Source organism: Accipiter gentilis, chromosome 7, assembly GCF_929443795.1.
Source record: "Accipiter gentilis chromosome 7, bAccGen1.1, whole genome shotgun sequence".
Classification (NCBI taxonomy): Eukaryota; Metazoa; Chordata; class Aves; order Accipitriformes; family Accipitridae; genus Astur; species Astur gentilis.
Genome location: NC_064886.1, coordinates 8,640,623 through 8,655,176, shown reverse-complemented (window position 1 = coordinate 8,655,176; position 14,554 = coordinate 8,640,623). Strand labels below are relative to the sequence as shown.

Below are 14,554 nucleotides of genomic sequence, written 5' to 3'. Positions count from 1 at the left end.
CACAAAGCAAGACTCATCAGCAAGCTCCCAACAACCACAGGACACACATCACAACTACACGACCACCTCAAGAAAGCACTGGGAGCTCAAGCTTCCTTAAACTGCCGTATCAGCTGTTGCAATCACACGGCCAGGCTGACCGGGAAACCGAGTCAGCTGAGCTCGGAGGGAGCAGCCGGGGGGGGGGGGGGGGGAGGACCAAGTGCCTGCTCAACCAAGGAGTGAAGAGGGGACCGCGCCTCAAAAACGCCGCTGTCGACTCTTTTCCCCACTGCCACGCAGCCCCTCGCCACCCCGCCACCCTCACACCAGCCGAGCTTTCTCCTCAGCCCGCCAGCCGGGCCTTTCCCTCAGTATGGGGGGGTGGGGGTGGTGTCCCCGCCCGCCTCAGAGCCCCGCCGCCACTCACCTTCCAGGCTCTCACACTGCACCAGGTTCACGTAGTCACCTTGCCGGAGTACCCCCGCCTTAAAACCGCGTACCAACCCTTCCAGATAGCCGTTATCCACGTTAAAATACAGCTCGGGGAAAGACGACATGGCGGCGAGTGACAAGACGGGCGAAATACCCCCGACGCCTCACGTGACCCGCCCGGAGCCCACGTGATGCCGCGCGCACGGGGCCCCGCCCCCTTCCCGGCAGGCAGTGCGAGGGCGGGAAGGGGCTGAGAAGATGGAGGTTAGGGGCGGGATGGCAGCAGCTGGGAACCTGCGTGGCCCCGGGGCTGCCGTCCCCGTGGATCCCGGCTCCCGTAGCGCCACATTGCCCTGTGAGCCCTACTCCATCCCCTCCACAACCATGTCCTCCCCAAGCACTAGGCCTGAGGTTTGCCTCCAGCATGCCTGAAAGCCTGTCTGTGGGTTTTTAGGGCTTTTCACAGCCTCCACGGACGTGTTTTCCCCCCTGAGTGTGCCCGGTGGCATATGGGTTTAGTGGTGGAGGAGGTGATGGTCTGCTCTGGCTGCATCCATATCGCAGGTATCCCCTTTGTCACTGATTCATTGGGGCTGACGGCTTGCAGGTTCCCTGGGTGTAAAGCACCCAGAACCACCATGAGCGATACTGGCAGGAGAAGAACACAGGTAAAGCTCCCAGCGCAGCCAAAATATCATCTCCTGGGGCACCCATCCTGCTGAGAGACCACTCATCTAGCCAGGAAGGGCCCTGCAGGAGCTGCTCTGGAAAAAAAATAAAAATGTCATTTTGTTTGACATGAAGGTGCCCTGGGCTCTTGGCTGTGTGAACATGGTGCTCACCTGGGTGCAGGTACTGGCACCTTGCTGCTACCCCTCTCCCCTGAGATCCCAAGTGGACACATTGAACCATTCCCACTCAGCAATAGCTTTTGCTAATGGCTGGTTTATTAGAGCTGCAGAGGAGGAGGCAGCACATATGGGCAAGGAGCAAGAAGCCCCACGACACGGGTGCTAGTTCTTGCCGCAGGGGAAACTGCTGCTTATTTTCCTGCAGTAGCAAAAAGCATTGAAGAAGCGGCAGTAGCAAGTGGCACAGGGGTCGCAGCAGGGGACCTGATGCCCAAGGCAGGATTCCAGGAGGCGGACGCAGCGGCGGGGGGAACGCTCTTCGCGGCCTGCAGCTTGCAGTTCTGTGGACGATGACTGCTGGAGAGAGAGGAGGAAGACGAGGGAAAGAGTTGGTGCTGGACCACTGCCAGCAATAAAGAACTGCATGGGAGAAAGCCAAGGGTCGTTGCTAAAACCTTCCACTGCTAGCAGCGGAGAGCTCTGTCATGCTCAGCTCCAGGCTTGATCTGTTGGAAATCACCGCTGAGCCCTCTGCAGGCATCACTGACTCATCCACCATATCTCAAGGCCTTTTGCACACAATTATTTTGAAGCTCAGCCTCGCCTTTAGCGGAGGGTGCCTTGCCTTCTGCCCAAAGAGAGGCACCAGCGTCTGAGCGAGGCAAGATGTGGCACCGTCTGGTGAGCTCCTGCTCTGCAGAGGCTTCCTGGGCTGCTCTTGAGGTTAATTAAATGGGTTGCAGGAGTGCGGGCTTGGACTACCCTCCTTTGAGTGCCGGAGCCTCTTGCAGCCTTGGGCAGCCTCTGCTCGTCCCAGCCCCAGCTGTTCCCTAGCAGGTGACAAACAGATAGTCCCTTCCCAGGCAGCACCATTTTGGGCTCCAACCCATCCCTGGCCCCACGGGCACAGAAAAGGCTGCTGTAGCCTGAGGCCACCCTGCTCATTGGGGTGTCTGTAAGAAAGCTCAGGGAATGTTACCTGCGGTTCCAGCGTGCTGCCTCTCTGCACAAGTTCACCGTCAGCTTCTGGGACCTCCAGGGCCATCTGCTCAAGCCCCAGCCTGGGGAGAGCTCCTGCGAGATATAGAGAGGCTGAAGAAGGACGCTGCTGGGGGGGGGGGTGGGGGGGGTGGGGGTGGTCAGCTCTGATTCTGGTCCCCATGGTCATGTCCTCCTACAAAAAAAGCCCCCCCCCACTCCCTGTGGGCTGCCAGGCTGCTCTCACTAGCCAGTGACAGGAGAAGCTGTGCTGCTTTAAGGGGATCCCCTGCATCTGACCCTAGGTGGGGGATCCCCACTTCCATTTTGGGGCTCTGGGCATGCCAGCGAGTGGCTGCTGGGGGACAGCAGGAGACCAGGCTGGCCACAGGACTTACCCACTGGCTCCGCAGACACTTCCTTGACTTTCCGTAGCAGGCCAGAGTAGCGGGCTCTGTCCGCCCCCTCCAGCCCACCGCTCACCTTCTGCAGGTGGCCACAGCTGAGGTCGGTGGTGAGGATGGCGTGGATCCCCTGCAGTAGCCCGCAGCACAGCAGCAGCACGTTCAGCATGGTCCTGGGGGACAACCTGTGCAGAGGGGTCCCAGCCAGCGTCAGCCCGCCCACTGGCAGCCTGGCCTGGCCCCCCTCTCCATGCTGCCACTGTCACCCCCCAAGCAGTGCCGCGTTGGTGAGGGGTAGCCTCTGCCAGCACAGCCACCACGCCGGGCTGTTTGTTTTTTTGGACTTGAGAGCATTTCTTGGGCCACCACACACCTGGGAGCTTCACCTGGACCCTCCAGAGCTAATGCATGTGCCGTGGTGCTGTGGGGCACCCCACATGCAGGCACATTCATGATCTCACTGCAGAGGGGGTGAGTAGCAGAGGATGGACTGAGACTTGATCTTTTTTTGCAGCGCTTCAGGGTCTCCCTGCCCCACGCACAGCCTTCAGCAGCCACCAGACCATTGCGGTGCTGTGCATTCACTGCCTGTATGTTCATGGGATGTAGCCAAAACATCTGACACGGCTCCTGCCAGGCACTTGCACTCACAGGATGTGGAAATGCCACTAGTTTTAAAGACCAGAAGTTAATATTTACCACTTGGCCTGCATCTGGGCTTGGACATGCGACCAGGACCTTGCAGACAACAGCCAGCACTGGGATCTCACAAGGTCCCCCAAGTACCAACACAGAGGCAGCTGTGTAACCACCAGCAGCTCCACCCTGTGCCCTTTTCGACGGCAGTGCTGAGGACAGCACCACTCATGGCCCAGCACTTCCCTGTTTCTTGCCCAGCTCCTCTGTAAGGCCTCCCTCTCCCAGTCCTGTTTTGTCCCCCCACTCTCCAGCAGGCAGCCCTTGAGCCATGTTTCCGCACCCAGCCTTACGAGCAGGTTTGCAACACGGCAGGCAGGAACCCCGGGGAACGGGCAGGAGTGACATTACCTGGCTGAAACACAAGAGACCTCCTGCACATCGCAGCTGGAGCAGCTGCAACAGAAATCTCCCTGAAAGTCCCTGGGAAATGACAAACTGCTTTGCTACAACTCCTTTTGCAACTAAACCGTAGGGTTTGGGCACAATACACAGAAGTGGGGCTTTAAGAAGATAAAGTGTAAGATTAAAGTAAGGCACGGATGCAGTTTTGCTTAAGGACTGCAGCGATGGGCTGGACATCACGGCCAAGACCCTCACAGGGGGCTCCAGCCCCTCTGTGCCAGCCAGTTACGTGAAAAACCCACTGACACTCAGCTGCACAGCTTCTCTGTGGGAAGCGTTTGGATGCGAAGCCCCCTCTGCCTGGGACATGGACACCATCATCTAGACATGTTCCCGCAGTTGGACCAGCCCGGGGTTTTCACCTGCCCCCAGCGCAGGGTTTGCTTCCCCCTCCACAATCATGGGGGGATTCAACAGAAGAGAGGAAGGTGAAGGTGAAGCTGTAATGGTGAGAAGAGGGCGAGACTGGGCTGGAGGCGGCTCAGCAGGGAGGAGGACCGCACCAGGCACAGCTGGGGAAGGACTGGGCAAGCTGAAAGCAGATGATGCAGTATCAGGCTGTAGGTTTTGGGGGCTTGAAAGCTGTAAAAAGCAGGGGGGCTCTTAGGGAGTGAAAGAAAAGGGCTGGGAGGGGGACCCCCAGTTGCTGCCGGCAGCTGAGTCCCATAAACCCAGCGCCTGCTGCTTTGGCAGCCTTGGGACTCCAGCCCTGGCTCCGGCAGCCCAAAGCTGTGCCGGCTTCTCCTCACCTCCCCATCCCTGTAAAACCACCTAGCTTTTTGCTGGGAGAGACCCCTCCATGTTGTGGGGAGTCCCACAGCCATGCGTATCACACCCCCAATGCCCCCAGACCCTTCCCATTGTAAGCACTGACCTCTCCAAGCAGAGAGGGGACTTGCCGCTCACCGCTCCACCAAGCTCGCTGGGAGTGCCGCTACTGCTCTCTGCCTTGATGTCCTCCTCCCTACATGCTTACTGGAATTTATATCGGCTTTTTATTAATTAAGTGCTGCAGCCACATGACTCTGCTAACTACCAGGTAGGTGGGCTTCTCTGGAAACCGGGCTTTGTCTGGAAGGAGAGGCAGCCAGCGGGGTGATGCGCGGGAGGGAGGACTCCTTCTCTGTGCCCCGCACGGCTGCGGGGAGGAACAGATCCCCACTGGCCCCAAACTCCCAAGTTTCTTGGGAGGGATCCCCACTGCCCTTCCAGGTCCCTTCCCTTTCCAGCCATGCCTGAGCAGTGCTGAGGCTGCAGCCTGAGGACATCTAGTTCCCCACTAGAGAAATAGCAGGGCTACAGGCTCCTCACCAAAGACACGCTGAGATCTCTACCAGTTTTCAAAGGGAATATTGCCCACCCATAGCTCCTGGCAGGCACCCAGCCATAGTCCATAGCCTCCAGAAGTCCTCCAACTCCTGACCACTCGCCATCTGCAGATTCCTCAGGCTCCCATGTGCTAACTGCACCTCTCATTCATGTATCCTTTGGAAAACCCACAGTTGCTCAGAGCCAGGTGCTCTCGGAGGAGCTCCCTTGCGCATCCCAGGCTCGACTCCACTGTGAGAAGGAAGGAACCAGCCGCTTGGTTCTCCCCAGCCCTGATGCTGGCTTTCACAGCCATTGTATGTGGTTCCTTGGGCTTTTCAGTGCAGAGACCTTCAAGGGCCACTCCAAAACCCAAAGGGAGCTGCAGCCAGCCCGATGCAGCCTCAGTCACAGGGCCAGGCACTGGTGGAGATGGTGTCTCTGCAGTCTCTCACTGGCCAGGGCTGCAGCGGACGTGCATTATGAATGCAGCATCCCAGCACACCACGTGCCTATTCTTGCTTTTTCAACTGAGGGCTTCAAAGCAGGGTTGGCATGTGTACAACAGGCAATTGTGCAAAGGGATATGGACCACCAGCTCGGGTGCAGCACCCAGCACCCCATCAGGAGAAGGACCCCACCCTGACATGCATGGGCCTTTCACTAGTGGAGAAGAACCAGGAACAGAGGGTCAGCCAAAAGAGGTGGTGGGAGATGCTGCTCATGGAGCCTCCACAGTCCCCTCCTGTACTGACAGCAGCAGATCTGAGAGCTGTCTACTAGAAACCTCAGTGCCAGAAGCCAGACAGGAATCACCTTTCCATTTAAATACCCAGATGTACACACAGGGTGGCTAACTGCCCGGACACCCAGCATCCCAGGGGCTTCCAGCTCTTCTGCTTCCTCATCAGCATCTCCCTCCACCAGCGTACAGCCTGCCCACTCCCAGGTCAGCAGCTCAGCTGGGCTCCTTTTGGAAATGCCCAAGTCTCTGGGTGGCTTCAGGCCTGCAAGAAATGGGGGGATAAGACGTGAGAGGGGTTCAGTGGGCTGTGATGTACCCAGCAAGGAAGGCTGATGGCCCAGGCTCTGCCCTTGCCAGGCTGCTCCCACACTCTGCACGACCAGGAAGGACCCCCCAGGTCTCCCAGCACGTCTCCAGCAGAGCGGGAGCCACCACTTCTGGTGGCAGTGCCAGCCCCGGGGCTCTTTGCAGGCCCCCCTCTGCCCCCTGCGCACACCCTGTCTCGGCACGACCTGAGGGCCTGGCTGGCTCGGAGGGGACGGAGCATGGGACTGGTGAAGGGCTCATCTGCCGTGCCCCTTCTCCTCCGGGTGCAGGCAGCTGCTGGAAACACTCAGCACCCAGCTGGGTCCCCGATGCACAGCACCCAGCAGCCTCCTGCACCCCACATGCCTGGATAAAGACTCATCTTGGGTTAGAGGAGGGTTTGGTAGCCTCCCTCTTTCCATTCCCAGTCCCATTCCCGAAGCCCGGGAGTGCCCCATCCAGATCCATTCCTGTGGCAGGAGCTGCTGGGCAGCTTGATCCTCCCGGCAGCTCCATCCCCAGCCCCGGGGGGGATCGGGTCCCCAGTCCGCTCTGCCTCCAGCCCCCGCCTGACACCAGCCCCTGAGCGGGGCCCTCAGCCCAGCTCATTAGGGCCTGTTTGCAGCCTGCGAGGCCGCGAGCAGAGGACTTCTGGGAAGGCATTAGCGGTAATGAGGGCGGCCGCGCTGAGAGCTTTTTAATCTGCAGGAGCAACGTCTGCTTTGTGCGCATCCCTACGGCCAGTAACGAGCTAAATGAGAGAGCCGGCCGCTCGCCGGGCCACTTCCAGGAAAAAGAAGGCTCACAGTGGAGGGGAACGGGGGGCCGAGCCTGCGCCCCCAGCCCCGGCTCGGTGCTCCTTGCTCTCAGCGAGGGTGGGAGCGGGCGACGGAGCGGGTCGGCGGCACGGCAGAGATGCCCGTCAGCAGGCACTCCGGGCAGGAGGGCAGCAGGGCGGGTGCCCGCCCCATGGCGGGACCCTCGGGAGACAAGCCGGGGCAGGGGGCTCTTCCTCTCTTCCTGGAAGCGGCCTGGCAGGCGGGCGGCTCATTTAGCTCGTTACCGGCCCTCGTCACCACTAATGCCAACCCAGTCCCCGCCACCGCAAATGGGCACTAATGAGCCAGGCTGAGGGCCCCTCTCGGGGGCCGCCGTCAGCCGGCGGGGCGGCGGACAGCGCTACCAGGGGCCTCCGCTTCGGAAGGTGCGATGAGCATCGCTCCGGCCTCAGCCCCGGCGGGCGGCGGACGGGGCCCTTTAAGGCGCGAGCCCGGAGCCGCCCTGACGTCAGCGGGGCGGGCGCGCCCGGGCAGCCGCAGCCCCGGCGGCCCCAGCTCCGCCGTCCCGGTGCGTGGGGCTCCGCCGGGACGCGGCCCGGGGGGCCTCGGGGTGCTGCGGGATCCCGGGGAGCGCGGGGTGGGGGGTATGGGGTGTGCAGGGTGCTGGGGGTGGGGTATTGGGGTGCCCGGGCTGGGGGGGGGGGGGGGGGGGCTGGGGTGAAGGGGGCCTGGAGGTGGGGCATGGGGGTGTCCAGGGTGCTGGGGAGTGGAGGTGAGGGTATTGGGGTGCCCAGGGTGCTGGAGACCTGGAGGTTGGCGATATGGCGGTGCCCAGGGTGATGGGGGTCTGGAGGTGGGAGTATGAGGGTGACCAGGGTGCTGGGGAGTGGAGGTGAGGGTATTGGGGTCCCCGTGGTGCTGGGGTCATGGGGATCAGGAGGTGGGGTATGGGAGAACCCAGAGTGGTGGGGGATTGGAGGTGAGGTATTGGGGTGCCTAAGGTGCTGGGGACCTGGGGGGGAGGGTATTAGGCTACCCAGGGTGCTGGAGACCTGGAAGTAGGGGTATTGGGGTACACAGGGTACTGGGGACCTGGACATGGGGGTGTCGGGTTGCCCTAGGGTGCTGAGGAGTGGTGGTGGGAGTATTGGGATGTCCGGGGTGCTGGGGACTGGAGGTGGGGTCATAGACGGGTGCCCAGGTCCTGGGATGCTGGGGACCGGGAGGTGGGGTGTCGGGGGTGCCCAGGGTGCTGGGGACTCTGATGTGCTGGGGATCCTGGTGTCCACGGTGCTGGGGGACCTGGTATTTGGGGGTGCCCCATCCCCCACGCCACATTGCTCAGCAGCTCCCCCATCCCACAGCGCCCGATGCCTGTCCCCGCCTGACGCCACCACCATGGCTGGGTCGCAGGGCTGCGGCGAGGGGAAGATCGCGGGGCTGTACGACCTGGAGCGCACGCTGGGCAAGGGCCACTTTGCAGTGGTGAAGCTGGCGCGGCACGTCTTCACCGGGCAGCGGGTGGCCGTCAAGGTGATCGACAAGAGCAAGCTGGCAGGGGAGGCAGCGGGGCAGCTCCTGCAAGAGGTGCGCTGCATGAAGCTGGTCCAGCACCCCAACGTGGTGCGCCTCTACGAGGTCATTGACACCCATGCCAAGCTCTACCTCATCCTGGAGCTGGGCGATGGTGGGGACATGTTTGACCACATCATGCGGCATGAGGGCGGGCTGGCCGAGACACGGGCCAAGCACTACTTCGCCCAGATCGTCCATGCCATCTCCTACTGCCACAAGCTCCACGTGGTGCACCGTGACCTCAAGCCCGAGAACGTGGTCTTCTTCCAGGAGCAGGGGGTGGTCAAGCTCACCGACTTTGGCTTCAGCAACCGCTTCCAACCTGGCAAGATGCTCACCACCAGCTGCGGCTCACTGGCCTATTCGGCACCCGAGATCCTGCTCGGGGATGAGTACGATGCCCCAGCTGTTGGTAAGGGCAGTGGGGCGCAGCCACAGACCTGCCTCCCTTGTGCCCCTTGCCCGGAGCATGGTCCTGCCTGCTGGGTACCACCTCACTTTTGGCCCTTAGGCTGGGAGCACCCATGCCCCAGTGGCACTGCTGTTCCCACAGGGAGCAATCCTGTCCCCTTGGGTGCTCGGGTACCCAGGCCCGCCCTGGCACAGGGTGGTTCTCACTGTGGAGACCATCCCTGCACCCACCGAGATCCCACGGAGTGATGGTTTGTGCCAGGGATGGGAAAAAGCACAAGCAGGCTGCAAGCCTGACGTGGCATCCGCCGGGGCTCGGGAGGAGCAGCGCGAGGGTGCAGCCACCGGCAAGCCAGCTCTAGCGGTTGTTTGAGGGGGGTGATGCCGGAAGGAAACCTGCTGGGGATGCTGCTGTTTGGGTGGAGGAGCTCCAAAAGTTTCCTTTGCTCCATCCCCACCCTGAAAACCACTTCCTCTCCGTGGCTCCCAGCGCCCTTCCTCCCCTGGCCAGGGTGCAGGAGGGCTGGGGAGACTGTCCTGCGGTGCTGGGGACACCAAGTGGTTCTGCTGGGACAGAGGAGATGCAAGAGGGAAGCAGGACCTGAGCCAGTGCCGCTGGAATTTGGGGCAGGAGGATTTAGCAGAACAAAACCCTAGCGCTTAAAGGAAAAAGCCTAATGTTGGCTCAGGGAAAGGCGGCTCTGGAGTTGAGAACGGGGATAGCTTGTAGAAATGGTAGAAAAATAAGCTGGTGGCTCTGCAAAGAGAAATGAAGGGAGAAAACCAGCACAGATGAAAAATTTCCAGACGCAGCACTTGAGTTAAGAAGCTGAAGGTATTAACAGAGAGCCCCGGGGCGTGCTCAGCATCCTAAAAAAGCGCTTTTGCGGAGAGTAGAGTTTCTGCACTCGTCAGGAGGAGCGGGTGAAGATGCTGCTGGCTCTCTCCCTGTCCCCAGGGCAGGGCAGCGGTCCCGCTCCAGCTGGTGCCCACGCAGCTGGAAGGCCCAGATCAGTGCTGTGTCCCTGTCGCATGGCTGTGATGTCCCCTCCGGCACAGCCCAGTGCCAGGATGGTTGTGGTGGGGTCTGTTTGGGAACTGGGAAGCTGAGTAATGACGTGAAACGGTGCCGTGGCTGGGTGACTGTGGGGGACAGAGCTTGGGGCTGGCTTCCCTGTCCTCACCTCAAAAAGGGGTTAAGATCTCAACTGCTTTGGTGAAGCCCTTTGAGACCTGCTTGGATCTGGGGATGGGGAAGGTCCTTCCCTGCCTTGGTGGGGCTGTGGCTTCCCCATCTGTGGGACATGGAACATCCATGGGGCAGGACCTGGGAGCATCCCAGTGAGCATTGGTCTCTGCTGGATAGGCACTGGGGCCTGGTGGGGCGGTCCCACCTCTCTCCTGGGCCATGGTGGGTACAACCTGAACTGCTGCTGCTTCTTGCAGACATCTGGAGCCTGGGGGTCATCCTCTACATGCTGGTGTGCGGCCACCCCCCCTTCCAGGAGGCCAACGACAGCGAGACCCTCACCATGATCATGGATTGCCGCTACACCGTCCCCCCGCACGTCTCTGCACAGTGTGCTGAGTAAGCACCTCTCTCTGCCCCAGATCCCCCTGGACCCCAATTCCCTGCCCCCGGGCGTGGATGCCTCATCCCCGGGGGAAGCCTGGGAGCTGGGGTGGGAAAGGGCGGTAAAGCTGCCATCTCCAGGGCTCGTGTGCTGCCGCAGGATTGCAGCATCGCCCCTTTCCCCCACAGTCTCATCTCCAGGATGCTGCAGCGGGACCCGAAGCAGCGAGCCTCTCTGGAGCAGATCGAGGGCCACGCGTGGCTGCAGGGCGTGGACCCGTCCCCCGCCAGCCGCTGCCTGCTGCCCCTCACCTCCCACAAGCGTGTGTCCAAGGAGGAGCACGAAATCATCCTCCAGGCCATGATGTGCGGGAACATTGCGGATCGGGACACCATCCAGGAGTGAGTGATGGGGTGGGATGCCAAGGCAGGAGCCCCTGCGAAGGGCTCTAGGGGTCCCTCTGAGCACGTTCCTCACGCGTTGATGTGGGTCCCTCGGTCCCACGCAGGGCACTGGAGGCTGACCGCTACAACCACATCACAGCCACGTATTTCCTGCTGGCGGAGAGGATGCTGCGGGAGAAGCAGGAGAAGCAGGGCCACCGCCTCAGCCTCGTCTACAACCTGGCCAAGGAGGTACAGAGCAGGTGAGCCCTCCTGCTACCCCCTGTCCCACATCTCCCTCATGCCACCCCAGGTCCCCAGCGCAGGGTCCCAGCCAATTCCCCGTCCCCTTTCTTGCCACAGCCTTCACGATGCCTGGCTGGGTACCAACACCTCCATCCCTCCGCTTTTTCAGGACCAACTTATCGGACACGTTCGGCCCCATGGGCAGCACCAGCGGCCTCTTGCCCTTTACAGAGGTGCCAGGTGGCCTCGCCGCAGGGTCCCGGCTGCCTCCCCTATCCACCGGAGGCGACATTGGCGGCCGGCAGCCCCCCCGGACCCTGCTGAAGGTCCCTGCTGTTGACACCACCATCACCAAGAGCACCCCAGCCCTGCAGCAGATCTGTGAGGAGGAAGAGGAGGAGGAGGAGGAGGAGGAGGAGGGGAGGCCCAGTGCCATGGAGAGGAAGAGCAGCTCGCTGAACCAGGAGCAGATGCGAGCCTTCCTGCACGCCCGCCGCCCACCTGGCCGCAGGGAGGTGTGGGGACCAGGGGCCGAGCTGGGGGGCTGGGGTGGGCGCCCGGGGGCAGCCTGGGCCGGGAAGGGAGTGAGTGGGGGCCGGGGTCCCCCAGCGATGCAGGGGGACAGAGCTGAGCCCCCTAGGAGGGAGGAGGACGGAGAGGCTGGGGGCTCCTCGGCAGAGCTCCCCAGGGAAAGGGGAGACGGCCCATCACCCCGCAGCAGCTCTGCTGGGGTCCCCCAGGTGCTGGGGCCAGAGACGACCCCCACCACCCTCGCGAGCCCCATGGACAAGTCCCCGGGGCAGGGGGCACCCACCAGCCCGGCCCGGTGGCCAGTGGAGAGCTCAGCCCCGGGGGGCACCGAGGGGGGCGCGGAGAGTGTGATCAAGCTGGACCCGGGCAAGAGCAAGGGGGGCAGCCTGCGGGACAGGCTCCTGCAGTTCCCGCTCTGTGAGAAAGCCCTGGCCTTCAAAATCCGGCCAGGCTCCAAGGAGAGCCTCCTCTCACTGGGGCAGTTCAACTGCTGCCACGTCATTTAAGTCCTTGGGGTGAGGGTCCAGGAGGGCGACAGCTCCCCTGCTTTTGGTCTGCTTGTGACCCGCAGAGCATGGGGCTGGCGGGGGTCACAGTGCCCCTGCTTTGTCACCTGCGGTGCCCACACAGCTAGCACCCACCCCCGGCACCCACTGCGACAGACCCCCTGGGATGGGACTGTCCGGGGGATGAGGTGGGTTTGGGGTCCATCCCCACCCCGGCCAGCCTGTCCCCAAACCCCTGGGGCTGCCGGGGGCAGCTCCACGGCCCCGCCGGGGTTGGGTGGACCACAACACATTTTTTAACTACTAGAAATAATTTTTTTAAATAGTCTATTTTAATGTAATTAAATAGAGATTGCTATATTCCCTCCCTGGGACGACGGCTCCCTCCCCAGCCCTGCAGCATGCATGGCCCCAGGGCCAGGCTGTCTTGCCCACGGCAGCCGTGGGGCAATCGTTTGTCTGCCTGCAGCGTGTCACCCCCCGCCACGCCGTCCCCGGCCCCCGCCGGGGCCAGGCGCAGCCCTGCCTGTGGCTGCGCGTGACCCGAGGCTGTCCCCTGGGCCTCCCCTGCAAATAAGCTTCCTATTTATTATCTCTTTGTTTTCTTGCTGGCAAGAAATGAATGACGACTGAGGCACGGGCCAGAGCTCGGCCCGAGCTGTGCGGCAGGCGCGCAGGAGGGATTGGAGCCGCTGGGAAGCAAAGTTTATTGGGCCAATAAAATAAGCTCGTGGGCTGATGCGGGGTGCCGTGTCTCACTGCAAAAAAACCACCACCGTCCTCCCACCCTGCAAAGGCCGGGGCACCAGGGGTGGCTGCCTGGGGAGCATCTACCTGAGCCAAGGTGTGTGGGGGTGGTGGTGGTGGCTGGTTTGGGGGGGCTGTGCGATGGGCACAGGGTGCAGTGGGCACAGGCATTCCCTGCCCAGGGCTGTTTTGGCACTGCCTGGCCGGCGTGCCCAGCCACCACCGCTACGTCGCCGTCCCTGTGGAGGGGGGAAAGCAGCTGCTGCCGCAGCCCCTTTTGGGGAAGAGTGAGGTTTGGGGAAATGTGGGGCGTCTGCAGGTGTCCCTCGAGGCAGAGTGGGGGCCCAAAATGGAGGTCGGGGGGGGGCGGGGGGCACAGAGAGGAATAAGGACAAGGATGGGGAACACCCAAAGGTGCAAGGAGCACCTGGGGCACGCCAAAAGGCAGGCAGAGGGTACTGCACATCTCCAGTGAGGCTCGAGGGTCAACTGCACTCAGCCCCAGGGGTGCCCCCAATAGCTCCCCACCCCCTAATCCTGGGGTGGGGCCACAGGCCACCCCTGAGCCCCCCAGTTCCCTCGTCCAGCCCTGGCTTGCCTTCCCTCCAGCTCTGCTGCATCCCTCCCTCTTCCATCCCATTTTCTCCCTCGTTCTGTATCTCCCTCCATGTGTACCCCCAAATAACACCCTTGCTGGTCCCCATCATCCAACATGGGATCCCCCTTTCTGCAGTACTGGGTGGCTGGAAGAAGAAACTGGTGCTGTGTGAGTGTCAGATGGGGTGGAACCGGCACTGGAAAGATCCCTAGGGAGGTGATGGTGGGAAAAGAAGCAGCGGGGCGGTGTGCCCTGGGGAGCCTGCAGCCCCCGCGGGACCCTGGCTGCAGGAAGAGGTGCTGCTCGCGGGCTCCTAAAGGATAACGCCTTCGCCTGAACAGGGGCTTGAACCCTGGACCCTCAGATTAAAAGTCTGATGCTCTCCCAACTGAGCTATCCAGGCTCCTGCCCGCGCCCTCGGGGCACGTCCGCGACGGGCACCCGGGACCCCACTTCCCTGCGGCGCCGGCGGGACAACGCGGGGGCTCGCTTCGACCTCGTCCCCCCCCCGCGGCGCCCCGCTTCGACCTCGTCCCCACCCCCGCGGCGCCCCGCTTCGACCTCGTCCCCCCGCCCCCCCGCGGCGCCCCGGGGGGGCCGCCCGCGCCCGCCGGGCTCAGCACCCGGCTTCGGGCCGCGGCCCGGGCCGGCCTCGCCCCGGGGCGCCGATCCCGACGCGGGGCCGGGGCCGGGGCCGTAGGGGCGCGCCCGCGGGGAGGGCGAGCGGGGTGCCGCGGGGGCGGCCGCAAGAAAGACCTCCGCCGCCTCCCCACCGCTCCCCGAGGCAGGCCGGGGGGATGCGGCCGGAGGAGAGGAGCGGCGGCGCGGGGCCCCCCGCTCGGCGGCTGTGATCGTATAGTGGTCAGTACTCTGCGTTGTGGCCGCAGCAACCTCGGTTCGAATCCGAGTCACAGCAAGGCTTTTGCCAACGGCCCGGTGCTGGCGAAGGCCGGGCCGAAGGCGCCGGGGAGGCGGCGGCGGGGTGGCGGTGGTGGTGGTGGTGGTTTGCGAAGACGCCGTGCCCTCGGAGGGGCTCCCGAAGGCCACCCTCCCTTTTCTCTTGCCATCCCTCCCGGTTCCGCCCCGCGGGGAACCCA

At 62.8% G+C, this 14,554-nt stretch overlaps 3 protein-coding genes and 2 non-coding genes across 13 annotated transcripts in view; 2 read left to right on the top strand and 3 right to left on the bottom strand.

Moving 5' to 3' along the window:
* ATP6V0D1 (ATPase H+ transporting V0 subunit d1) overlaps window positions 1-610 on the bottom strand; it is a 36,362-nt gene extending 35,752 nt beyond the window's left edge. The window contains exon 1 of one of the 2 annotated variants that reach the window (XM_049806972.1): window positions 410-610. In XM_049806972.1, coding sequence (XP_049662929.1) covers window positions 410-539 — 130 coding nt within the window. In that variant the 5' untranslated portion in view covers window positions 540-610. The remainder of the gene's footprint in view (window positions 1-409) is intronic. The other variant, XM_049806970.1, reaches the window with a different exon arrangement.
* Window positions 611-1,392: 782 nt separating this feature from the next.
* Window positions 1,393-5,959, bottom strand: AGRP (agouti related neuropeptide). 5 transcript variants are annotated; one of them, XM_049804309.1, is made up of 5 exons: window positions 5,873-5,950; window positions 3,021-3,315; window positions 2,642-2,832; window positions 2,245-2,339; window positions 1,393-1,622 (listed from the first exon to the last, which is right to left on the bottom strand). In XM_049804309.1, exons 2-5 carry the CDS (start codon window positions 3,263-3,265, stop codon window positions 1,428-1,430), a joined length of 726 nt encoding a protein of 241 aa, XP_049660266.1. In that variant the 5' UTR covers window positions 3,266-3,315; window positions 5,873-5,950; the 3' UTR covers window positions 1,393-1,427. The 5 variants fall into 5 exon arrangements, with proteins under 5 accessions (XP_049660266.1, XP_049660269.1, XP_049660265.1 ...); XM_049804312.1 differs by lacking the exon at window positions 3,021-3,315 and having other exon boundaries at window positions 5,873-5,959; XM_049804308.1 differs by lacking the exon at window positions 5,873-5,950 and having other exon boundaries at window positions 3,021-5,860.
* Window positions 5,960-7,344: 1,385 nt separating this feature from the next.
* LOC126040261 (SNF-related serine/threonine-protein kinase-like) lies at window positions 7,345-12,851 on the top strand. Of its 4 annotated transcripts, none has more exons than XM_049804301.1 (6): window positions 7,345-7,454; window positions 8,251-8,873; window positions 10,319-10,460; window positions 10,635-10,847; window positions 10,955-11,092; window positions 11,245-12,851. In XM_049804301.1, exons 2-6 carry the CDS (start codon window positions 8,285-8,287, stop codon window positions 12,110-12,112), a joined length of 1,950 nt encoding a protein of 649 aa, XP_049660258.1. In that variant the 5' UTR covers window positions 7,345-7,454; window positions 8,251-8,284; the 3' UTR covers window positions 12,113-12,851. The 4 variants fall into 4 exon arrangements, with proteins under 4 accessions (XP_049660258.1, XP_049660260.1, XP_049660261.1 ...); XM_049804303.1 differs by having other exon boundaries at window positions 7,453-7,530; XM_049804304.1 differs by lacking the exon at window positions 7,345-7,454 and adding an exon at window positions 7,505-7,523.
* A 936-nt stretch (window positions 12,852-13,787) lies between these two features.
* Window positions 13,788-13,860, bottom strand: TRNAK-UUU (transfer RNA lysine (anticodon UUU)). The gene has a single exon. It is a non-coding gene; the product is annotated as a tRNA-Lys (tRNA).
* Window positions 13,861-14,301: 441 nt separating this feature from the next.
* On the top strand, window positions 14,302-14,373 carry TRNAH-GUG (transfer RNA histidin (anticodon GUG)). Its single transcript has one exon. It is a non-coding gene; the product is annotated as a tRNA-His (tRNA).
* Window positions 14,374-14,554: the final 181 nt, after the last annotated feature.